The sequence below is a fragment of the Phragmites australis genome, chromosome 10, assembly GCF_958298935.1.
Source record: "Phragmites australis chromosome 10, lpPhrAust1.1, whole genome shotgun sequence".
NCBI lineage: Eukaryota > Viridiplantae > Streptophyta > Magnoliopsida > Poales > Poaceae > Phragmites > Phragmites australis.
The window spans coordinates 21,983,285-22,008,421 of record NC_084930.1 but is presented as its reverse complement, the minus strand read 5'-3'; the positions used below and the strand labels follow the sequence as shown (position 1 = coordinate 22,008,421).

The following is a 25,137-nucleotide window of genomic DNA, read 5'->3' as shown; positions in this document are numbered from 1 at the left end:
CTCTTCTTCAAAGCTTTGTGAAGGGTGCTTCTGCATTTTGGACCCTGGCGATGGGTGCTTCTTCATTTTGGACCCTGGCGATGGGTGCTTCTCTTCTTCGAACCCTTGCGAATCGTGGTTCTTCACTTTTAAGCCCTGTGAAGGGTGCTTCCCTTCTTTGAAGGCATATGAAGGGTGTTTCTCTTCATCGGAGCCCCGTGAAGGGTTCTTCTTCACTTTGACGACCTTTGAAGGGTGCTTCTCTTCTTCAAAGCTTGATGAAGGGTGCTTCTCTTCTCTCAGTGAAGCCCTATGAAGGGTGCTTCTCTTATATCAGTGAAGGATGCCTTCTCCATGAAACCTTCCCTTGATGAAACCTCCTCGATGAAGTCTTTTTGTCAAAGGGGGCTGTAGCAGTGCATGCCTTCTCCCCAAAGGGACAACCCGTCAATGGAGGCTTTTTCTAAGAAGGGAGGCCACCGCAGCAAAGGCCTTCTCCATGAAGGGATGAACCATTAAGGGAGGCCTTTTTTTTGTGAAGAGGTCCATCGCAGTGGAGGCCTTCTCCGTAAAGGGATGGCCCGTCAGTTGATACCTTTTCCGCATAAAGGGACTTATCAGCGGAGGCCTTCTCCATGAAGGGATGGCCCGTCGGTGGTGTCCTTTTCCACGAAGGGGGCCATCGCAATAGAGGCCTTCTCCACAAAGAGATAGCCTGTTAGTGAAGGCCTTTTCCACTAAGAGGGCTGTCGTAGTGGAGGCCTTCTCCATGAAGGAATGGCTCGTCGATGGAGGTCTTTTCCACGAAGAGGGATGTCGCAGTGGAGGCCCTCTCCGCAAAGGGATGGCCCGTCGATGGAGGCCTTTAGCGCGAAGAGGGGATATCACGGTATCATGACCCCATGGGGTCTCTCATATATATAGGAGTGGGGAGATGGGTCAATCCCCCTTCTACACTTGGTGGGGTACAGAAATTACAACATATGGCATTGTACATTGTTGGACCATTTTCATACATGGGCATCTTCCCCCAACATGGAGTAATCTTCACCTCACTGGAGGATAGATTTTGGAGGGCTAATGTCCTTCAAATAGCTATAAAGTATTTTTCGAAGGTGAAAAATATACCAGCGCAAGAATAACATTATTAGATACTACGTAAATCTGTTCAAAAATAAATGTAATATGACCTCTACCACATTACATGAGTAACATTAATTCCATAATTTGGAGTGAGAAACCCATGCTTATCATGTTTCCTTTTGCTTTTTTTTCCATTTTTCAAGATAGAGGACTTTTAAGACACAATTCCTCAGATACTGGTACCAAAATGTATATCAAAATGGTAATGTTCATTTAACCCCCTTGAAATATTGCCAAAGTCTAGATTTGAATCTCAAATTGCACAGCAGAATAACTGACAACTTCTGATACCAGACATATTGCATCAATGGGACCATCCAACACTAATTCTAGCTTAGGTGGTTTTCACAATATATACCTATCCTTTTAGGATGAAGTTAACCACAAGTAGCTTGCTCTCCTAATTTGTGAATTTATTGCCTTCTTGAACAATGTTATCGCACTGTTATTACATTGTTAACAAAACTCCAACTACATCTCAATAACCATATGTATACATTATTTTTTTCATACATTGGCAAAGCATGTCAATACCTGCTTTAGTCATACATCTCAATAACTAGAAAAAATCCAGGCTATGAAAGGTTGCACTCACTAGTCCTGGACAAATTCAGTTGCAGAATTTTGTTAATCCACCTCCGCTAGTCACAATACTACAAACTCAATTTAACAAACAAAATCAGTCTGATGTGGCATTCACATGCAAAATAAACTTGTCATGCATCCCTCACCCATTTATGAAGACAAACAAAGGCATTATTTTTTCCAAGGATTTTTGTGCATATTATCGTGGCGGCAATCATATTCTTCCAAAGACGGTTGAGGAAATCTCCAAATTCTACCAAATGCCATGTCACCTCCAGCTTATCCAGCCTCAAACTTTCAGTTTTGCAAAGGCCAAAAATTTTATTTGATCTACATGGTGTTTGCAGCATGTATGCATCTACAAATAGGACCTCGATCAATCTTCAATCCATCACCCTCACCCATTATATCAACAAGGAGATCTTACCATTCTCGAGGAAGCAAGCAATTCAACACCATGGCAACCAAGATGTTTGCTCTGTTTGCTCTCCTTGCTCTTTGTGCAAGTGCCACTACTGCCACCGTATTACCGCAGGACTACCCAAGGACGATGGCACTGGGCGCCATGAACCCATGTTTGCAATACTGCATGATACAGCAAGCGTTCACCATGGGCAGCTTGGCCTCGCCGGCCATGATGATGCTGCAGCAACCGTTGGCCTTACCGTTTCAGCAGTATTGGAAGCCAATGATGACGCCGGACATGATGATGCTGCCGCAATGCCACTGTGATGCCATCTGGCAGGTGGTGCAGCAACAGCAGCATATGAGGATGATGGCTGAGATGGCGATACAGCTGCCATTCATGTTCAACCCGGTGGCCATGGCAACCTCGCCTGTGTTCTTCCAGCAACCCTTTGTTGGTGTTGCGTTCTAGATAGATAACCTTGTGTTGTACCCAATAATAAAGTTCACATGCCATCGCATGTGACTCAGTAAGAATAAGAAAAGTACCAAATAAGATACTTTTCATATGTTATCTATATTTAATTATGTGCCTTTTCTTCAGTACAAAGATATGGAGCCAGGGACCATGGTGTCCATCGTACGAGCACTATGCAACTGGTGGCCCGCATGTCACCCGGCTAGAAAGTATGAGCCTTCCTGTGTTCGGGTCTCTCGTTCTCTTTACTGGGCTACGTCTGATCCGTGATCGAAACCAGGGCAAACGGCTGTTGCGAATCAGCATGTGCAGTTTCTGCCGTAGATAGCTTGTAGTCTGAACAATCACCATTAACGAAAGCTCTGAGCTTCCCATAAAAAATTTAAAAAAAAGGATGCTGCCGCAGATGGTGATTCTGTACTACTTCAGTAAGACAAATGCACTATTTCCTTCGTAAATCAGCTTACACCATCGCTACTAAATGAGTTCGCTTATGTCGACTGCATACTAGAACTGTGGACAACATGCTTCCATGATATGTACATGGAATGATCCAGTGACACCAAGGCAACAAGATATCTACATTAAATGCCAAAAACAAAAAGGAACCAGGTGTACAGGTACCACCGTGCCCCAGAATGACAGCAAGTCACTAGGAAGCAAAGGAAAATGACGATCTCAGATAACAAGAGGTGGCGACCATTATATAGTACTGAGAATTATTCAAATCTGACAGCAGAGGTGCTGAAACCAAAGACATGCAAACAATTTGAGCAAGTCCTTAACGATACACCGATGCAACGCCTATTTAGTTTGCAGGGCTCAATCCACTGGGATTCGCCACCTTCTTACAGCCTTCTCAAGTGTCTCAGCTCGTTCATGGACACGCGCTGCTTCCTCTTCCACCCAAGACCTGAAATACAATCAATGTATTACATCAGTTTTAACAGAGATTTACTTTTCTTTTCTTCTACTCCGAGAATACCAGGGAACCAGTTAGTTGAGTTTGAAACTTTTCGAAATGCTCCATACTACCAGGGCTAGATAGATGCTGCTTAGTTGGTGATACAGAAATGAGAATAAAATTTAGAAATATAAAGGCCGGAGTGTTGACATTCAAGCGGCTAGGATAACAGAGAGGTCACTGATGATATTGAGCACTCCTTCAAGACTGGTGTAGGTGGTAGGCATATTTTTCGCAACAGAAGCGCATCCTAAGGCCCTTATTCCCCTAAACATTACACATGCAGATGAGAGAAAAGTAATGGGTTTTAGATTCAGCTTCTCCTTCACTGTATAGGCACTTATCTAAAAAACAAAATGTTCAGTCTTTTATTTCATGCTATTTGACTTTTTTGCATTTTTCGAATTTTGAATTCAAATTAGAATTTCTAAGACTCAGAATCCAGAAATTTCGAATATCAACTACAATTTAATCATTGGTCAACCAGCTAACCAAAGAAACAGCCAGACTGTAGCCTGGCTTTCCAGCCTATGGCTTCTCAATGCAGCCAGCAAAACGCTAGTTCTCAAAAGTTGTAACCCAAACAAACAAGGAGGAATGCAGATTCAGTTGCATGCCCGCTCTGACCCAAAAGTCATGCATGTGTCTTAGGTACAGTATAACCAAATACAGGTGTTACATATTACTTTGAACATGCAGAAACGTGCAATAACCAAAAAAGGAAAGGTCATATAAAAAACAGACCTTAGCATTGTAAGAGCTTCCTTCTCAGCTTCAAGATATGATTTAGCTTCATTGACAGCTTGATGCTTGCTGGTCATGTCAGACAACAGGTTTTCCAAAGTTTTCTGGTCAACCATGACATCTGCACTCTCAGTTGCTAGTCTATCATGCATGCCATCAACTTCTGACCTTAAACTTATGAGTTCCTGATTCTGGTGCTCTAAAGCTGCGGTTTCCTTCGATAGGTCTGCTAGTTCCCTTTCTCTATCTGTCCTCTCATTTGCAAGCTCATGCAAAACATGTTGAAGGTCCTTGTCAGCTTCTAAAGCCCGTTCTTGCTCCTTTTTCATCTTCTCCTCCCATCGTTGTTGTATATCTCCTCTACTAATTAACTCTTCCATTATTTCAGCTATAGCAGAAAGGTGGGCTTGATTTTCTACTTCTAGTCTGCTTAATTCATCACGAATTGCTTCCTCCATTCGACCACAGGTCAGTGCAGCAGCTGCTTGTGCTTTTGTTACAGGTTTGTGCGGTTGAAGGCGTCTAGTATTTCCTATCAGATCCCATGATTTTAAAGAAAATTAGGACAGCACATTGAAACAGACATAGCTGATCTGCTCACATACCAATTGGTATCACCAAGATTATAAATCATTATCACAAGTGGCCAGAACAGAGTAAGACATAGTATGAGCAACAGATCAGGTACTAATAGATAAGTTCATACATGTCAAAGGCAGATAAGATCATGTTTATTCCATAGCATATTGTTTTTCAAAAGAGTTACTAAAAATAATTAAAAATAGCTACCATGGTAACCTCAAGTATCATGCAGAAAAAGGTACAAGTCACATTTGCATGTTAAAGCAATAACCTGAACATAGAGGCCTAACTCGATACAATATAACATGGAAATAAATACTTAAAAGCAGTTCTCGGTAGTACAACTCAATCCATTTTAATAGTGATGAAATGTAACTGACAAGGAAATAACACGAACAGAAAAGCTCATATTTCCACATGTGAATTGTGAAAGTGAAGCATAACTCGAAACACACCACTAACATATGCAAAAACAAGTAGTTCCCAATCACTACAATGATCAACCAAAATGTTAAAAGAAGGTCCTCATTAGCCCATATTACTATTGCAATTTAAGTTACAGAAAGACAGTCCTAAGTAAATTGAGGGTCTTGCAAGCAACTGAAGAGATAGAAGGAAGAATATCAACAAATCATACCGAAAACTCTATTTACGATGCTATTTTCGCCGGCCATCAGCTCTATGAGCATGGACGAAGACACATCTGGGCAAGCACGCAAATCCAAAATGCGAACATTTTGACTCAGCATCTGGACTGTAACCAGAGTCAGGATTCACAGAAAGAATGAAGCAAAAGCATCTAACTAAAATGTCGCAGCACAAAATAACAAGATAAAAGATATGTGTACCTTTTGGTCTATTTGTAATGTACATGGATGCTCCACAAGCACTTTCCAGTTGACAAGATCGAAACGAGAGAGATAACTACAACCGCAACAAAGAATATAAAAACTGAGAATAACATTTCAGTTATCAAATACAAAGAAGACCACAAAATTTTGTATGTTAGGCTGGTACCTATCAGGTAGGAACATGGAATTTCCCTTGCAACTAGGAGAGCCATTTGTCGATGTTTCCAAGGAGTTTGACAGCTTACTAAGTACAATACCAGATTCAGCTAAAGCTGTCCATCACCAATTAAGAAAATTAGATCTTACATTGTCAGTGCTGTTCGACTACCACATCTGGAAGTCTAATGGAAGCTAGTGTCATGAAAAATAAATAAAGGAAATGTGTATCTCAGAAAAGCATCGCTGCAGGTTACATTGGCAAATTCAGGGTAGAATGATTAGGTAGTGAAGCTTGTCTCTGAAACGTAAGATAATTTTCTGGCTTTAATGGCCTTACAACAAACAATGGAACTTACATTGGATATACAAGAAATCTGGGTCATCAAAATTGACATCATCAAAGGCACTTTGGACTGAGGCAGATGTTAACTTATCAGGAACGATCCTTTGCGTCCTTTTTCTACAAATTGAACGTAACATGAAGAAGCTAATAATGAAATAGCATGCATAGTTTTTATATTTTTTTGTACTATCTTTCCTCATTACCTCTCAAACTTTGAGCATAACTTAACAAACCATCTTGCATATTCCCTCCGAGTACAAAAATCACTGGGGCTAACATCTTTCTCAAGTATCTGAGCGGGCAAAGTAAATGAGGAAACGCAATTAAAACATTTCTTTACTAACAACATGGTTTCTCACAGAAGACAGTTACATTAATAAGTCATGGGGAAAGAATTCACAACATACAAAGCATGCATGACCATTGAAAAAGCCATACACGATAATAAGTGCAAAGCACTTTCAAGAGATTTATGAAACAGCCAAACATAGTAATAAGTGCAAACCACTTTTAAGGGATCATGCTAGTTGACCTTTATATAATCAAGTGTCAGACGACACAAATGAACTCTTGTCCTAAGAAGATGCACCGTCGAACTAAAAAAAGAACATCTATAGATGCAGGGAAAAACTATTTTCCACATCAAAGATAATATGAAATTGGAGCTGCTTAGAGATGAAACAGCATAGAGAAGGTAGCATAAAACATTTTATGTAGTAGCGTATCAGTTAACTTCAAGAAATATATGGCCCTGTGTTAAAAAAAACTATAAGCCCCTAAAAGGTAACTCCATAAAGCCGTAATCAAGCCAATATGCAACCATGTAACTATGCTATATGGGAATAAGATGTAGAGGGAGTAGCAGCTTAGGTACAAATCAAATCATAATGAAATCCTTCCGCAAAGTTGAGAACTTGAGATATCTTAACAAGCTAAATCATGGTAGGCCATAATTAAAAATTTTAAAGTACCTGTAGCTTCTTCAATATAGAGAAAGCCTCCTTGTGTACAGGATCTATAGGAATTCTAAATGAAACATGGCTGCCAACAGCTGTTCTGTGATTTTGCCTTGAGTCATCAGTTATTGCTTCAGCCTTCTCATCCAGTGTTGTGCTGGAAACTTCACTTTCACCAGGTTCTCTGTCATTGGCATCCTCCTTGGGTGTCTCTGTTGACTCCAATGATGACAATTTCTCTTGAACATAATGTAATGGGGCAACAATGAGTGGCTGTAAACCTGAAATTTAGCATCATTCCATGATTTACTTTGTTCTCTTTAAACAAAAATTGGGCAATTGTGTGTTCCAAATAGAACTCAAAATCTTCAACAAAGAGACGGAGTGCACTGAAACTGCAAATTCACAAGGAATAAGTAACATCTACCACCATAATTAAAACACACAAGACACCAGCCTAACTTAGCATAGACTGCATCTGTGAAAAAATGAAACAGTTCACAACGATCAAAAGAATTAAGTGGCTGTTTAATACTCAGAATTTGCTTCAGATCGCATTTAGTGAAATACTGTTCAGCCAAAACAGGCTTTCGGAAGAAAAAAAAAATGGGTAGGTGTTTTGTTTCATGATGCGAGTTTTAGCAAAACCGGTTTTTGTTACTCCTAGTTTATCCTAGATTTAACAAGACAAGGTTTTTAGGTTGTTAACCAAATATAGTTTTGATAGTTTTTGAGATGCAAACAACCCCTAAAAGAACAGAAGCACCAAATCCATCATTACATTATAAAGAGCAGGAATGCCTATGAGGGTAGCATGTGTGCATGGCTGGAAAACACGGATACATGGTGCAACAGGCGTATCCGTATCCGACACCGTATCCGATACGGATACGCAGTGGATACGGCACCGATACGTATCCGTGGAGTATCGGAAATTAAATAAATCAATCAATTTCGGATACCTGGGCGATACGTAGTCGATACGCGAGTGATACGGCCCGGCCCAAGATGGCATCTGATTCCATGACCTAATCGGCTACTCCACACTCCACAGCCGCCTCTCGAACTCTCTCTCGTCCATCCGAAGCACCGCGCCGGCGACAGCATCCAGCACACGCCACCAGAAGGAACGCCCCGGCGCGCCGCCGCTTTGCTGCGACCGGCGACTACGTGCCGGCATCTGGCCCTGCCCCTCGCGGAGCCAGCGGGGCTGCGGATTTGCCGCGCGCCGGCCCCGTGCACAGCCAAGTTCGGCAAGTCCGACCTCCGACGCCCCCGCAGAGGCCGAGGAAGCGAAAGGAGGACGGCGGGCGACGGAGCATCGACTTTGCAGCGCAGCAGGCGGAGGAGGACGACAGCCGACAGGTCAGGCTCGCTGCTTGCCGTTGGACTTGGAGTGCGCGATTCGGCAGTCGGGGAAGGCGAGCGCGGTGCGCGGATTTCATCAACTCCAGAGGCCTGTGAGCCATCGTATGATTCCTATTGCTCATATATGTATTGCTTCAATAATTCGATTCAAGCTTATTCTTATCTGCTGTAAAAATAGTGGTTGCAGTACTCATTTTGTGCACTGAGCAGTGAGCACCCGATTCACTTATCTTGGTTAGCACTTATCTTCCCTTTTTGACTGTTTAGACCAGTATACATATAGATATGCTACTCAAATATCTTTAAATTCAGACCAGCATAGTATAGATTAGCACATTATACTCAATTGTTCTGATGTTCTCTTTAAATTCAAACCTTTAAATTCAGACCAATATAGTATAGATTAGCACATTATACTCAATTGTTCACTTTAAATTCAGATGGCAACTTCTAGTAGTGGTGGTGGTGCAACCTCAAGTGCTCCTGCTCGATCCATTACTGACCTCAAGGCTCCACTGTGGGATCATGTCACAATTTTAGAGAAACCAGCTGCAGGTGGAGGCAATGCTAGATGGAGATGCAATTATTGTTCAATTGAAAAAATTTGTAGCTACACTAGAGTGGAAGCTCACTTGCTGAAAAAGTCCAACAAGGGAATCAGTATGTGCCCGAAGGTGACAATAGATGAACTTAGCCAAATGAGGAGAGAAGTTGCAGCTGCTAAAGAACAATTAGAAAGATCAAAACAAAGAACTGTGTCCTTGCCTACTTCTTCATCCAATAGCAATAAGAAAAAGCGGAGTGGACCTCCTTCTGCACTAGAGAAAGCTTGGAAAATGGACCAGCGCAAGCACATGGATGCTTTAATTGCAAGAGCATTTTATTCAGGAGGTATGCAATTGCAATGCAACACATATTCATTGGTCAACTACAGCTGCAATTTTTCAAGACCATTACTTGTGCTAATTCTATTGTTTTTGTAGGGATCTGTTTCAATTTTGCAAGAAATCCATACATTCAAGAAGCATTTACCTATGCTTGCAGCAATGATTTGAAGGGTTATAAAATGCCGGGGTACAACAAGTTAAGGACTACCCTTCTCAAGCAAGAAAGGGCTCACATTGACACATTATTGGAGAGTACAAAGAGCACATGGAGTGAGAAGGGAGTGACAATTTGTGCTGATGGCTGGTCAGATCCGCAGAGACGGCCGCTCATTAACTATGTTGCAATTTCTGGGAAAGTAGCTATGTTCTTGAAGGCTGATAATTGTGAAGGCGATGTGAAGACAAAAGAATACATTGCTGCCAAGCTGAGGTCTGTTATTGAAGAAGTTGGTCGACATAATGTGGTACAAGTCATCACTGACAATGCTGCAAATTGCAAAGGTGCGGGTATACTTGTGCAAGCTGAATATAATACCATATTTTGGACACCATGTGTTGTACACACACTCAATCTTGCTTTGAAGAATATTTGTGAGCCTAAACAGCCGAAAAATGATGAAGAGGCTTTTGCTTGGAGCACACTTGAATTTATAACAAATGTTAAAACTGAAGCTCAAATGATCAAGAATTTCATCATGAATCATGGCATGCGACTTTCAATATTTAATGAGTTTAGCCATTTGAAGTTACTTGCTATTGCTGAAACAAGATTTGCCTCAGTTGTGTGTATGTTACAACGGCTTATGGAGGTAAAGAGGCCTCTTCAAAGCATGGTAATTAGTGAGCAATGGGATCACTACAAAGATGATGCTCAAATTGCTGCTCATGTCAAAGAGAAGATACTTAGTGATGTGTGGTGGGGCAATGTAGAGTTCATTCTCAACTTTACTCAACCTATCTATGATATGATACGTGTTGCAGACACCGACACACCATGTCTTCATCTGATTTATGAGATGTGGGATTCAATGATTGAGAAAGTGAAGAAAGAGATATATCTATGGGAAGGGAATGAACAAAATGAGGAATCTAATTTGTTCTCGGTTATTCATAAAATATTGATTGATAGATGGACAAAAGGCAATAATCCACTTCATTGTTTGGCTCATTCACTTAATCCAAGGTTATCTACCTATGATTACACTTTTCTTGCTGTCTTGTACTTGCTTATGTTTATATATTTTTTCAAGTGACCAAGCTATACAACTTTTAACCTTTTGCTTGATGCTAACATTGTAGATATTATAGCAAAAATTGGCTCGATGGAGGTGTTGGCCGTGTACCCCCACACAAGGATATTGAGGTATCAAAAATGAGGATGGATTGCTTCAAGAAGTTCTTTCCCATACAAGAAGAATTAACAAAAGTGAAAGAAGAATACGCAAGATTCTCAACTTGTTCCGAGGAATTCAATGATCATGATTCAATTCTTGATAGATGGCTTTGTGATCCAATGACTTGGTGGTCAAATCATGGACAATATATTCCTCTATTACAGAGTTTGGCCATTAGATTGATTAGCCAACCAGCCTCATCTTCTTGCTGTGAGAGGAATTGGAGTACTTATAGCTTCATCCATAGTGTTAAAAGAAATGCCTTAACTCCAGAGCGTGCTGAAGATTTGGTCCATGTGCATTCAAATCTGAGACATCTCTCTAGAAGAACCGATGCATACAAGAAAGGAGAATCAAGGATGTGGGATGTGGGAGGAGATTCTTTTGACTCTCTTAGTGGTTTAGGCATTCTTGAAGTGGCTAACCTTTCTCTCAATGAGCCTGAGTTGCAAGCCGTGTCTTTTGGAGACGTAGAGGTTGATATTCAGGAGAATGAAGTTGAAGCCAATGAGGATGAAGAAGCCTAGTTGGATTGGTGGAGGATGAACTTGGAGTTGCAGCGTGCCAGCCTGTTATCTCCTTCATGAATTATCGTTTCCTAAATTTGAAATTGTTATGTTATTGCGATGTAATAGAACTTTAAGTAGAACTTAAACTCTATAGTTTATTGTTGTGATTTGTGGACTGCTATGTGCTATGTCAATCTCAATATATTGTGCTATGTTGTGAACTATACTATGCAGTAGCTATGTGCTATGCTATCTGATTGACTGATTATATAAGAGAAGAAATGCCGTGAAGTGGAAGCCGGAAGGCTCCTCATCCTCGAAGGTGCTGTAATTCAATCTATTTTCCCTCACTTCTACACAACTATGCACTTGTGGTTTGTAATTGTAACTCTCTTGTACATTATTTTTTAGCCTCAACTGTTGGGCGTTGGCTATTTGGATCATCGGAATGGTTGTACGAAAAGAGAGAAGAAATGACACAAGAACAAGGTAATTTGTTCCAGCTATTATTATATGCACTATATTAATTTTTTTTTAAAATCAAACGTATCCACGTATCGGGATTTTTAGAAAAATAGCGTATCCGCGTATCCGTATCCGCCCGATACCGATACACGTATCCGTATCGGTGTCGCGTAGGTGCATGGCCAACATGAATTAAAGTAATTCACAATGCCTTATGGTATTAGTGTTTTCCAATCCTATTGATTTTTCTTTGTTTTATGAGCCCAAGGGAGGTTGAACAAGCCACATACATGGACACACCTCACTCACACATGCGTTTGCATCCTACATCTTCTACAACACACAACAAGAGTTGTGGAGTCCTAAATCGACCACATTGAGAACTGCCTATGCCGTGCCACATAATGCACATGCTTGTGTTTACTCTGAATAGAAAAGGAACACCAATGACCAAGTCGATGCTAAGTATATGAACCCTGGTGGACAGGAACTCCCACAACTAGGCCCTGGCTCATTCCCATATCCTCTTGAAATCAGTTGTCGCAGGTATTGCCTACTATGCCATAGCTTTACATCCCACTAGAAAAGTTAACTGGAGCTTCCATTATAAGGGCCTGTTTGTTTTAGCTTGGGATTCTGAAAAACTGCTTTTAAAAGTTAAAGCTAAAACAAACAAGTAGATTGTACAATCTGCTTTTCAAAATCTAACCCTCTTTTCTACCACAATCTACAAGCTGCCTCCCACTAGTTTTTTACAGATTATGACTATAGGAAAAAATAGAAGTGCCCACACAAACCCACCAATGACATTACTATTCTCAAACCGTTCTTTTTTTCCTCCCCCGACACCACCCCCTCTACGCCGCCGACGCCCCTCTGTCCGCCCCCTCCACACCATCACCTCTCCCCGCCGACCCCTCTCCGCCGCTGCCCCTCCCTGACGCCGGCAACAAGATGCCGCGACGGCATCGTCGAGTGCCTCTTTACCTCGCTCATGGTAACACTAGTACTAACTCCAATCTGCTCAGTTGATGCAGACGGAAGCTGAGTTGTTGGAGCTGCTCCTGTGGCTGCAGCAGTTGGACCTCATGATGGACACCTTTAAGGTGAGACGATGACTACCGCCTCCGTCGAGGGATTCGTCCATGCTTAACAAATTCATGTATTGAATATTTTTCCTGTGAACTCGTTTGATAGGTCATTGCCATTGGCAAGGCGGTAGGTAACTTCCGGAAGCACAACTCCAAGCAGATTCGGAACCTCGTCAGATCACTCATCGAGTATGTCCATGCGCATCATTCAGAAAGCATTTTGTGCTTGTGTTCTTCGCTTAGTTCTCCATGTTGCATGTTTCGTGTGAATCCCAGAGGTTGGAAGCACACAGTTGATGTGTATCTTGCTCGTTGCAGAGACAGCATTGTAGGAAACGAAGATGGAGACATAAATGCCTTTCAAATAATATACGAAAAAACAATGAAAGAAAAGGTTAAACAGACATAAATATGCACTTAGAAAAACTAGGGGTATTACGGACATTACGCAATCAAAGTATACAACCAACCCATCCTAGAATCCAGGATGCTAAACAACCCTCAGTTTTTGGACCGTCAGCTTTAAACAATCCATCTTTTTAAAATCTATAATCTAAAAGCTGTTTTTCATAATCCCAAGCTAAAACAAACAGCTCTAAAACTCTCCTATTTTATCCCACACATTTAAAAAGATATTATACACAAAGTATAATCAGCAAGAATCTCAAGTCAAAATTCAATCTTTCAGGATCACATGGAAATTAACAAAGGAATTCACTGCGGGGGCTAGAATGGTAAGCAACTCACACTTCATGGAGGATGGCGAGTGCCACGCCAGCCCAGCCAAGCCGATCGCTGCAGAAGCTCCCAGCCCAACCGCGATAGCTCTCCCAAACCCTACAAACAACAATCCCCGCAATTAGGACAAAAATCCGCTTAAAGTCGCAACCTCACATCATCCGCTCGTCGGTGAGCGACCAAATCGGAGAATGACCAAATTACCGGGCCTGTTCCCCTGTTCCACCGGCTGCTCGGGGAGCCACCAGCCGCCCACCCCGTCGTCCGCGTCGCCGCCGGCAGGCGCCCAGCTGGCCGCCAACTTCGACGCCGCGCGGCGGCGGAGCTGAGGCCGGAGCTGGGGGTGGAGCGGGGCGTCGTGCCGCGGCGGCAGGGAGAGGCGGAGCGTGTAGGGGGCGACGGCCATAGCGTAGAGGGATCGGGGGACTAGGGTTTTGGTACTCGCGGCCTCATGGTACGGTGTCCATTTTGGGTCGAGTGCATCACACAAACCAACAAATTACTAATTGGACTTGGAGGGATATCTCAGGACTTCCGAAAAAACTTTCAAAGGAAAAATGCTAATATTCTGCGAGGGGATTTTGCAAAATTTTCACTGAAAAAGGACCGCAACAGCTATTGAACTATTCCTTGAAAACTATTGAACTGAACTCATTTGACTTTAGATTTAGGAAAGGTTATATCTTTAGTCCGTCGACTCTTTTGTCGTTTTAATTTTAGTCTCTCGTCTCCAAAACTAAATATAACTAGTTCCACTCTTGAACCGATGCAAATCACGTAGAAAAGCTGTCTTTTAGGTATCCTTAAAAAAATGTCTTTTAGGTGTTTTTTAAGCACCATGACAATCACAAATATCGCAGCCATATCATCGGCTTTGTTTGGTATAGCTGAAATTTATGGATTTTATTGAAGGTGGCTTATGACTTTTGCTTTTTGCTGTTGACTGTTGGTTTTTACGAGAAATTTTTAGGTTCTCGGCATACTAAAAGCTAGAAAAGTCACTCTCAGTCAGCTTATCAGTTTTTAGTTCAATTCAACAGAAGCTAATGTCGAAGGATGAACTCCTGTCGCAGGGATCCTGAGAAACCCCTTTTTAGAGATTCGGCCGGGGAATGATCCTGAATGAGTTCGTCGGAGAAATAAATGGAACTGAAAATAAATGCAACAGCCGGTGGTGGGGGATGGTCGACCTAGTGCAAAGAGAAATAAATGCACCGGAGTTTAGACAGGTTCGGGCCGCACGGGGGCGTAATACCCTACTCCTGTGTGGATGCAATATCCTTCCCCAAAGGGGATCCCTCAGGGATATATCTGGTTACAAGAATATATTGTCTAACTGAGGGCTTGAGGCTCCCTTGTTCTAGCTCTGCTCAAGCTCGCTTGCGGTGTTCTTCAGATGATGTCTTCGATCTGTCTTCGGATGTTTTCTAGTGTGTTCGGGTTGTCTTGGTCTGTGTTCTTGATCCCCCTCGTCTTCTTTCTGTATGCCCATCCTTTTATGCACTCGCCGGCCACGACATACCCCAAATAGGAAAGAAGGGGCACATGTTCCAAGACGCCACGACTGAGAAAGGCGTTATCATTCCCTCTGGGCGAAGTGACAGGGGCGGTGAAAAAACGCGGCGCGCGTCCGACCACCCGTCACTGTGGACGCCCTAGCGCCATTGAGAGGGCCCACCGGGCAGCCACAGAGGCACCCCGCGCGCCCACCCTGTCTTGTTCCTCTACCAGGGCAGGGTGGCAGGCGGAACGCTTTGATCCTGGCAACGTTATCCCGAGATACCCCGGATGATACGGGACGGGACCCGTGCAATTAATGGACCCACGTCCCCCTGTCAAAGCATGGCAGGGATTGACACTGCGGCGGGAGCAGTTGGGGATGTCAGGCCGCGCATGCCCATTAAATACGACCTTGGACCTCTGACTGGTTGACGCCTCGTCGGTGGGCCCCTCTGGGTCGTCGGGGCTTCGGGTACCCTCGCGCGAACCTTCGGGGAACCGAGTGCTCGGGGGCTGCCACGTGCAACCCCGAGTACCCTCTCCCGAGCGCCTTTGCACGCACCTTCGGGGAACCGAGTGCTCGGGGGCTGCCACGTGCAGCCCCGAGCACTCTCTCCCGAGCACTCTCTCCCAAGCACTTAGCTCTTCTGCCCATCGGGGGACTAGGGTACTCGGGGGCGAGCGGGCACCTCCCCGAGCACTTTCTTCCCGGTACTTGGACTCTGCGGGTCATCGGGGAACTGAGGTGCTCGGGGACTAGAGGCTGTGGCCCCGAGCACCTTCTCCCGGAACTTAGATTTTTCTCATCTTGCAGGAGGGACCTCGCGGGATGGTGACACGTGGCGGACGGCTGGCCTGGTCTCGGGACTCAGGGACCCCCGGTTCCTGATACACCGACAGCTAACTTTTCAGATTTTTAAAATCCTATTTGTTTCAGCTTATAGTTTCTGAAAAACATAAGCCAACAATAAGTTATACTAAACAGGACCATCACTTTGAGCACTTATCAATGTCTCAAAATTAACTTTCACAAGAATAAATTATCTTACTTTAGGATAGCTCAAGACGATGCTGAGCAATATGTACAACTTTTTAGACACGCTATGGGCACTTTGCCTTTCAATTCATTATAGAAACTAAAAAAAAATAGTGACCAAAAAGAAGAAGGGCAAAGGTTAAAAAAAGACTGTTTGATTGGATAGGCAAATATCTATCTTTAGAAGATAGACTAGTTCTTATTAACTTAGTACTCTCTAGCTTACCTATATATATGATGTCTATCTTCCAAATCCCTTGAGGGTGCTCAAACAATTAAATTAATTTATATCTAGATTCTATTTGCAAAGTGGTGGACATAAAAAAGAAGTACCGTCTTATAAAATGGAGGATAATATGCCAATCCAAAGATTAAGGGGTTTTAGAGGTCCAGAACCTCGAGGTGCAAAACATATTTCTACTCCGCAAATGGCTCTTTAAACTTCTTAAGGAGGGGGGCAAATGGCAAGAGTTGATAACTACTAAATACTTAGGACAAAGGCTTTATCTCAGGCTAGGTGGAAACCGGAAGACTCCTATTTTTGGGTTGGGCTTATGTAAGTAAAGTGTTAGTTGTTTTGTTACAGTACTTTCGTCACAAAGACCTAATTGCGAATTAAATTATGGGAAGAGGGAAGACAAGTGGCTAAGAAAATCACCTATACATGACCAATACCCCATTCTATACAGCATAGCTCGATATAAAGAAACAATTATAGCCAAGGTGATTCGATATACCTAGGAGAACCTCTCTTTCCGACGGAATCTAGAAGGTGCTCAGTTGGTAGCTTTTCTTGAGATGGTTCCAATCCTAAATAGTATCAGTATCACTAATGAACTAGATGAATTTTATTGGAATCTGACCCAGAATGGTCAATTCTCTGTGAACTCATTATATAAAATGTTGAAAGAGGATATTCCTTTGGTACATCCAGCAAGAGGTTTTTACTCACAAAGGACAACCTAAAGAAAAGAAGATGGCAAGACAGTCAAAAGTGTTGTGTTTGTCACAAAGATGAAACAATTAAGTATTTCTTTTTTTGAGTGTCAATTCGCTCATTCTGTTTAGCTCATTATCAAGGTAGCTACAAACCTTTTACCAACTTTGAAGTGCAGCTCATATGATGGGAAGCTAGTTACAAGGTCCTAGTAAATGCATAAAAGCTAATATACTGGTTGAAGCGGCAGCCTTGTGCTGGTCAATATGGTGTTGTTGGAGCAATTTTATTTTCAATGACAAGAAACTTTTATCCTCTTTACAGGTTATTTTTACATGTATATACTGGCTTCGTACTTGGTCTGTACTACTTCAGCTAGAATCTCGACAAGTTTTTCGCCAACCTTGGTTAGGGTTTTAGATTTCGCATTCGGAAATAATAAAAATATCAGGGGTTGCCTATGGGGTGGCATTGCTTCTACTTATTTCTATCAGATTTTTTTCCTTTTCGTTTTAATTCTTGTTTTTTGATTGTGTGCATCTTCGATATGCAGAGACCGGAAGCGATTTATATTGGTTATAATTATCTTGTTATAACAACATGAGTAATAAAAGTTTCCCCCTATCCAAAATAATCCTCTCCCTCTCCGCTTTTCTCTTTCTTGGAACTGTTGGTCAGATCACCAGAAAACGCAAGAGAGGGACGTGTCGAGATCCTCTCCCACTAGAGGAGCGGAGGATTTTGGAGGGAAGTAAGAGAGAAGGTGAATGTGGAGATGACATGGTTAAAAATGGCGATGTGGATGCCACATCACTCAAAACTACACACAAAAATCAACCTTATATGTTGCATCATTTTTGAGAGTTAGGCGCAATTTGATTCTTGTTTCCAAAAAGCCAAGCCAAAATTTGGTCACACCTAGAAAATTTGGTTTCCGTTTGATTTAAGGCCAAAATTTGGTCACACCTCGAAAAATTTAGCCGTCAAATTTTTTTCTATAGCAAAGCTAGGCAAGATTTTGACATCCAAAATAACCGTCTTGATTTTTAGCTGATTAAAATTTTAGCTTGACCTTAAACCAAACACTACTTGATATTACCAAATTTTAGTATGACCGTAGTTTTAATATGACCAAATTTTGGCCTTGCTTCCTATAGATGAGAACCAAACAACCCCTTAGAGAATTGGTTGTATCCGGTTTTAGAGATGAAGCATGGAAAATTAAATACAGAGGGACCAAAATTAGACTTTTTCTAGATTATATAATGCCCACTTTATCATGTGCTTTTTTTTTCTCTTTCATACTCTCAGTTTTCACTTTCTTTTCTTATTCTTTTGAGCAAAATATATAAAAAAACTGAATGTTTTAGATTGAATATAAAAAAGAATTTAATTTGCCAGCGAAGTTCTCATAAAGTTATTGGTCCGTCACGTTACTGTCAACTTGACAATGTCTATAGTGATGAGATGGAGAGAAATTGGGGAGCTAATTAAGTAATCTCACAAGATGTCTACTTTTCATATGCCCTTAACCGGATTAGTGTCTTTTGCAAGCTTTTGAATATTTTAGTTTGGTTGAAATCAAATCTTAAGGTAAAATTGTTGATACTGTGACTATTAACAGGGAGGATTTCCAATGATCGCTACAGCAAACAAGGCCTACAGGACCAACTCACAACAATGCGCTTGGGTCAAATTTAACCACGAATACACAGAAGACCATACCTAATTACTATGAAACAACTATTATATTTTCATTTTTCATTAAATATCGGCGTACAAAATTTAACGTTTGCATTCAGTGCTCCCTCCGAAGAATTGAAAAGACACATCCCATCATTCACACATAACATGTTTCTATTCGGAAAAGGATCGCCCATTGGTCCATAGGAGAAACAGACTCCTTGGTGTTAGTAATTGATGGGCACCTCTACACAGTCATCACTCGGTGCTTTCTTCCAAAACAAGGTCTTCTTCCAAATCAAGGTCTTCTTCCAAAAGGAGGTCTTCTCTTCGTCTTTGCTCAGCCTTTCTCTTTTCATTCTTCTTCCTGGTCTCCTCACCTATAGCATTAGCAATGGCGATGGGTAACCAAAACCCAGGCCTTTCGAGGAACCGTGCTCGGTGCAGAATCATCGCATCACGTCCGATCACATCAATGCCCTCGAATGTCCACAAGGCAACGGTGGCAGTGCCTTTCAGGCCCAAGGAGTACCATCCTAAGCCAGAAACAGCGATGTCCATACTGTTAACATCCCAGCTGACCCCAGACACCTCAATATGTCTTTCTGTCCACTGACCCAATTCAGGGACTCGCTCTGGGGCAATCGGTGGCTGACCACCAAAAACATATCAATCAGTACGATAGAGAGAAAGGCAAGTATGCTTCTTTTTCTTTTGATAATTCAATTATGTATGAAAAACTCCAGTTGCATATGCATTGAACACAAAGTAGAGTAGCAGATAGCATCATCAGTAATCTTTTAAAAATGGAAGAACTTCTGAAAATTGACAGCCTTCGGTACAAAATTTGGAGTTCAACCAAGTAATCTACAGGCAGTCTTCCATTAAACAGAACTAAGAGCCTGTTTGGCAGAGCTCTCAAAGCAGCTTCCCGGCTGGAATCAGGGAGAGCTCTGCCAAACAGCAGTTTTCAGCTTTTAGCTCTCTGAGTGGAATCTGTGGGAGTGATTCTCTGAAATGAACTAAAAATTGAGGAGCTGAAAAAAGCAACTTCCCCTGATTCACTTCCCACAGAGAATCACTTCTTTCATATATTTTATTTTAGAGAATTACTAGATAATCATTTTCAGCCATAAATCACTTCCTCCAGAGAATTACTTCCCGTAGAGAATTTGAATCAAGAAGAGCTCTACCAAACGGGCTCTAAATGTGTTAAGAAACCTCCAGCAGTTTAGAAAAGATTTACCTGAAGTCTGATGCCAAAATGTTTGTCTCGCAGTTCTTCAGCATTTTCAGTCTTTCCAAGATGGAGGGGAACATTGGAAGATGCCCAAACAGTTATATAGATAGTTTGCACTGATGATTTTAGCACATCCAGTCGTGTTAAGCCTCCAATATGGACGGATTGTCCTGCCTGCAACAGTGTACAGCCATTGGAGCCAAATATATGTCATGGAATCCCATGCAACAATGAACAATAATTATGCGTCTGTCACTAGAATGAGTTAAGGGCTGAAATAATCCGTCGGGTCTCCGAAACTCCTAAGTGATTAGACGTGTCCAATGATATTCAGGGCACGAGGTCTCTGAAGACTTCATAGATAAATCAACTGAGTGCTGAACCGGTTGATTTGTGATTAACTGTGCTAGGCAACTAATATAGTGTAAATAAAATGCCATCATCTAGCAAAATTTCATTTCAAAGAAAGGAAGTAGGAATTTCGGTTTAAGTCTCTTAGTGATGCATCAACCTTATTACGTTATCATATGCCTCTGGTACAGGAACATAATGAGCATGTTCGTATAATAGATTGCACAAAGCAGTTATTTCCAGTTATGAACACTAGTAGGTTTTCATATTTATGAACAATTATACAGGTCAACTACCTAGATGGGGAAATAATGGAACTACAGATTATAAACTTACTTTCACCCTGAAGGTTCGTGGCCGGAGTTCTTTCCTTATTTCAATCATCTTGCGTTCCTCGTTGTTTAATCTCATTACCATTATATATGGATGCAGCAAGCCAGGAGTGTCATACATCTTTGCTTTTGCAGGTAAAACACCTGTTATCCTCAATATGCCTAATGTAGTTCCTGGGACGGCAGCTTCAGTCAATTTTGTGATTTTAACACCTTGTTTCTTTGCAAATGCATTGATCAGCGTAGATTTCCCTGCATTCTGAGCACCAATCACCCAAACATTGCTACGAGGTCCTGCTGAATCCTTGATGTATGAAATCAAGTTCCTAACAGCCAAATCCTTGTGAACGCTAATCAAGAAAACAGCATCCAGCTTTGGTGCTCCGAAAGCCTTAGCACGGCCACGCACCCACCTATCCAGCCTCGCTCCCATCTGCTGCCAGGGAAGCAAATCGACCTTCGTACCGACAAGAACAAGCCTCGGTGTTTCACTCAATTTAGAATTTCCCCTCCCCTCCAGTGCCTTGAACAGCGACTTGGCTGCCCGCTTCGGGAATGACCCATCAAAGTCCGCGCAATCCACTACCATGACGATAACTGGGGTGCCAGCCGACCGCTTCATCAGCCGAGACGAAATGAACCGGTCAAAATCAAAGTCCGGGATCAAGTTCTCGGCCTTGTCATTCTTCACAAGCCCGTAGTTCCTCAGCGAGTGGCAACGGGCACAGACCACGGCCGATTCTTGCTCGAGCTCAACCCTCTTAGCCTCCCTTGCCCGTCGCTTCCGCTCCGACTTGGACAACTTCTCCTTCTTCAACCTCTCGAGTGTCTCCTCAGTGATGTTTCCATACCCAACACCCGGTGGGGCGAACCCGTCCAATTCTTTCCTCCATTTCTCATCCTCATCTTCCATCTCCTCCTCCCACTCTGAGTCCCAATCGCTGGCGAAAGCATCAACATCAGACTCTATGCCAGCCTTCATCGGTGACCCATTCTCTCCATCCTCCTCCTTCTCGTCGTCTTCGAGAAACTCACCAATATCCATGTCCAGACCGTCCAATTCAGCGGCAACATCAGACTCTGACATCGACTCATCCTCCTCCACCCCCTCCTCGTCGTCGTCTTCAAGAAACCCATCCGCGGCCAGAAGTCCTCCTTCGCCTTCTCCCATTTCGACCTGGGAGCGGCGGGAGGGGTTCTTGAAGAAGCCGGGGAGGTTGGGATCGGCGTCCTGCATGAAGACCCCGCAGCCGGGGCACACCGGGCGGCCGACGGCAGCGTCCTCGTCATCCCTGCCCTCGCTGATGACTGGGCCCGGGGCCCGCGGCCTGGCGCGCCTGCCGATGGATACGGCGGAGACGGAAAGACAGTGGCTTTGAGGCGCGAATGGCGGGGGGAGGAATGCGAGGAGGCGGGGAGGTGGTGGTGGATGGGGAAGGAGGCGGAAGAAGGGAAGGCGAGCTGCCGCTGCGGGGATTGGGAGGAGGGGTTTAGCCATTGGAGCGGCAGCGGGGAAGAGGATAGGAGAAAGACAACTGGTATGTGAAACAGAGAGATTGCATTTATGCAATTCGGTTGATACCGCTTCAATGAAATGCAATTCTGGTACTGTATTATTGATATAGAAGTGGTATTTCATCAAAGCACTAATCAATTAAATTATATTTCATCAATTTGTTAAAGGTTTTTTTAGCAAATAAGGTAAATATATTAGTGTGATTTTTTTAAACCTCTTAGTGTGGTTTTTTTACAACCTCCAATACAATACGTAGACGTACGTATACACTCACACCACTACCTATGTACTCATACTGTGTTTACTGAAGACTAAAATACGGAGCTTAGAGTACTAGTTTACTACTAACAACATCCATTGATATGAAGCACATTTCGATCCGAGGACAAACACACATAAAACATGATAAATGGCCCCGGCAAAAAAAAAATGCAGCCACATCAAGACGTAAATTAACACCAAAGAATCACACATGACACTTACCAGTTCCGAAAATCACCAACCAGATGTTAGCATACCTGAACATACTTAACACAACATAGTGATAGGCTAGTCCATTAACTCTTTATACAAGGTTTTATGTTCATTTTTTCTGCGTATACATATATATAAGTTTTAAGGTCAACAAACATTGAATGAGTTTTTCTTCATTTTTCATTCTTTTTTTAGTAAAAAAAAATGATTAAAGATGAAATACATATGACAAGGCATGTTGTGCGCTAGTTGGGTATCAATTACGGGCCAGAAGAATGTCTTGTTCATACCATAACTACGAATATTTGGCACAATAGTTTGTTCAATGCTTATTTTGTAGCTAGCTATATCTTAGGGCATAATCTGTTCACAATTGCTATTTATATGAGTGGATTTACATTAATCTAATATCTGAGTAGGGCTGATGCAGAGCTTCTCCACAACATAAGTTACATGTGGGGTGTCGAAGTTGTCTCCTTTCGGCGCGTGTATTACTCTAGCTTATGGCCAGTCGATCCTCGAAGTTGGCATACTTCAGAGGATGTAGTAGAATATAGAGTAAAATAATATTATGTAATGCAGGGGAATGTTGTATAAATTCCCATGACTTTTTTTCTATATGTCATTTATGTATTATCGTCGCATGGTTAAAAACCTTTTATGTATTTATTGGGTATATATATATATATATATAAATCCATGTGGTCACTTTTTATCAACCCCTTGATGCTATGTTTTATCATTATTTTTTAATGTTTTCTGTGAAGACAATTTGTTTATGTATTATAAGTATTTTAATGTTTTTAATGTGTAGGCAAATTGCTTATGTATGATAAGAAAATTATGTTTTATGTATTAGCACATTAGTTTTAGCAGATAAGTAACATTTCACTTACACTCTGATCTTTATGTTTAATTATTCATCTTTTTTCTTTCATTTTCACCGGTTCCTCTTATCTCCATATGTCAATTTTTTTAATATATTTTTCATAGTAATGACAAGGAAAAAAATAAAAGAGGATGTAGTTTCTACATCACGTAGCTAGTATCGTCGGCAATGTGAGATAAGTATAACAAAAGTCTTTTTTTTTTTGTTTTACTTCACTATTCGGTCTTAAATCATGCCCTATTTTGACTGCTATAACTAATAATTTTTAAGGAGAGTATAGTGTTGCAGTGTTTAGTTTAGTTTTCTATTGTGTGGCTTATATAGCTTTTTTTCAATTGCCATGCTCAAGATCATCAACTGTATACCGTGTATGCATATTGAACGATGCTATGTAGGCATATTGAATGATGCCATATATATTGTGTAGGCATATTGATGATGTTATGTAGGTAAATTAATAATATTATGTAGTTAAGTTTTTTCATCCCTCATACTCAACCACACAGCGTGATATGATAACAAAACTTGGTTTTGAAGGGTTTGAAGGATCGAGATAGCGGCCTAGAGGGGGTTGAACATGGCTTTTTCAAAAAACTTCTAAACAAGCTGAAATTTTGCCTTACAGAAATTAAATACGAAATTTAAATATACTCTAAAACAATTAAATTGAGACCGAAAGGTCTATGTTCACTAAAACCGGATGTTTCGACCTAACTGGAACATCCGATCTAACTATCAAAACATCCGATGTTTGACTTTAATTCCAAAATGAGACCTCTAAGGTTGAGAAAGTCGCACGTTCCGACTTACATCGGAACATCCGATATCAAAAAGAAACCCAAACCAAGAACCCTGAGTTCTGAATTTTTGGAACATTCAATATCAACTTCGGAACATCTAATGTCACAGAGAAGGATTCGACTCGGTGTTCGTATTGTGAGCTTGTGTCACTTTCTAGACTTAGTGTAGATCTTTTTTTATGAGGATCAGATCTTTCATGATGGAACAACAAAGATATGGAGATAACTTGCACAACGTTGCAATTTGAAGTACAAATGCAATGCCACAGCGAAGAACACCACCAACCAGTGGTCTAGATTGAACACAAACTAGTAGGAAGAATCACAAGAATCCAGCATGCGACCCAAGAATGATCTTGATCAGCAAACTAAGAACAAACAAACAAAGTTTTGCTCGGTGAATGCAAAGTTTTTAACAAGAACTTGCAAACTCGATAACGGGGATCTACCATAAAGCCATCATGACATAACTCAATTCATAATCAACTCTCCCCTTACATGGACATGACATTAACATTATATAGAGACTCTATGACTTCTAAAATAGAAAACAAACTCAAAAGGTTAAATGGACTCAAAAATAGGAAACCTAATTGTAGAATCGTCAGATTGTTGCTTCAATTGTGATGCATACAAAAGGAAATTGAAGTTGGGACAGAACTATCACGTGGGCATTGAAGTAAGCTTTCCATCAAGTACTCGTAAGTCTAAAATGGATTCCATTTGCTATGCTTTATG

The 25,137-nt window shown here is 41.7% G+C and overlaps 3 protein-coding genes across 3 annotated transcripts; 1 reads left to right on the top strand and 2 right to left on the bottom strand.

Moving 5' to 3' along the window:
* Window positions 1–2,164: 2,164 nt before the first annotated feature.
* On the top strand, window positions 2,165–2,584 carry LOC133930030 (10 kDa prolamin-like). The gene has a single exon (XM_062376720.1). The coding sequence runs from the start codon at window positions 2,165–2,167 to the stop codon at window positions 2,582–2,584; it is 420 nt and encodes a 139-aa protein (XP_062232704.1).
* Window positions 2,585–3,268: 684 nt separating this feature from the next.
* LOC133930340 (uncharacterized) lies at window positions 3,269–14,187 on the bottom strand. The gene is made up of 10 exons (XM_062376976.1): window positions 13,846–14,187; window positions 13,651–13,740; window positions 7,205–7,470; window positions 6,437–6,525; window positions 6,247–6,350; window positions 5,898–6,003; window positions 5,729–5,804; window positions 5,518–5,629; window positions 4,299–4,830; window positions 3,269–3,503 (listed from the first exon to the last, which is right to left on the bottom strand). Exons 1-10 carry the CDS (start codon window positions 14,045–14,047, stop codon window positions 3,413–3,415), a joined length of 1,668 nt encoding a protein of 555 aa, XP_062232960.1. The 5' UTR covers window positions 14,048–14,187; the 3' UTR covers window positions 3,269–3,412.
* A 4,656-nt stretch (window positions 14,188–18,843) lies between these two features.
* LOC133930338 (GTP-binding protein BRASSINAZOLE INSENSITIVE PALE GREEN 2, chloroplastic) lies at window positions 18,844–22,280 on the bottom strand. Its single transcript, XM_062376974.1, has 3 exons — window positions 20,725–22,280; window positions 20,044–20,211; window positions 18,844–19,448 (listed from the first exon to the last, which is right to left on the bottom strand). Exons 1-3 carry the CDS (start codon window positions 22,216–22,218, stop codon window positions 19,056–19,058), a joined length of 2,055 nt encoding a protein of 684 aa, XP_062232958.1. The 5' UTR covers window positions 22,219–22,280; the 3' UTR covers window positions 18,844–19,055.
* Window positions 22,281–25,137: the final 2,857 nt, after the last annotated feature.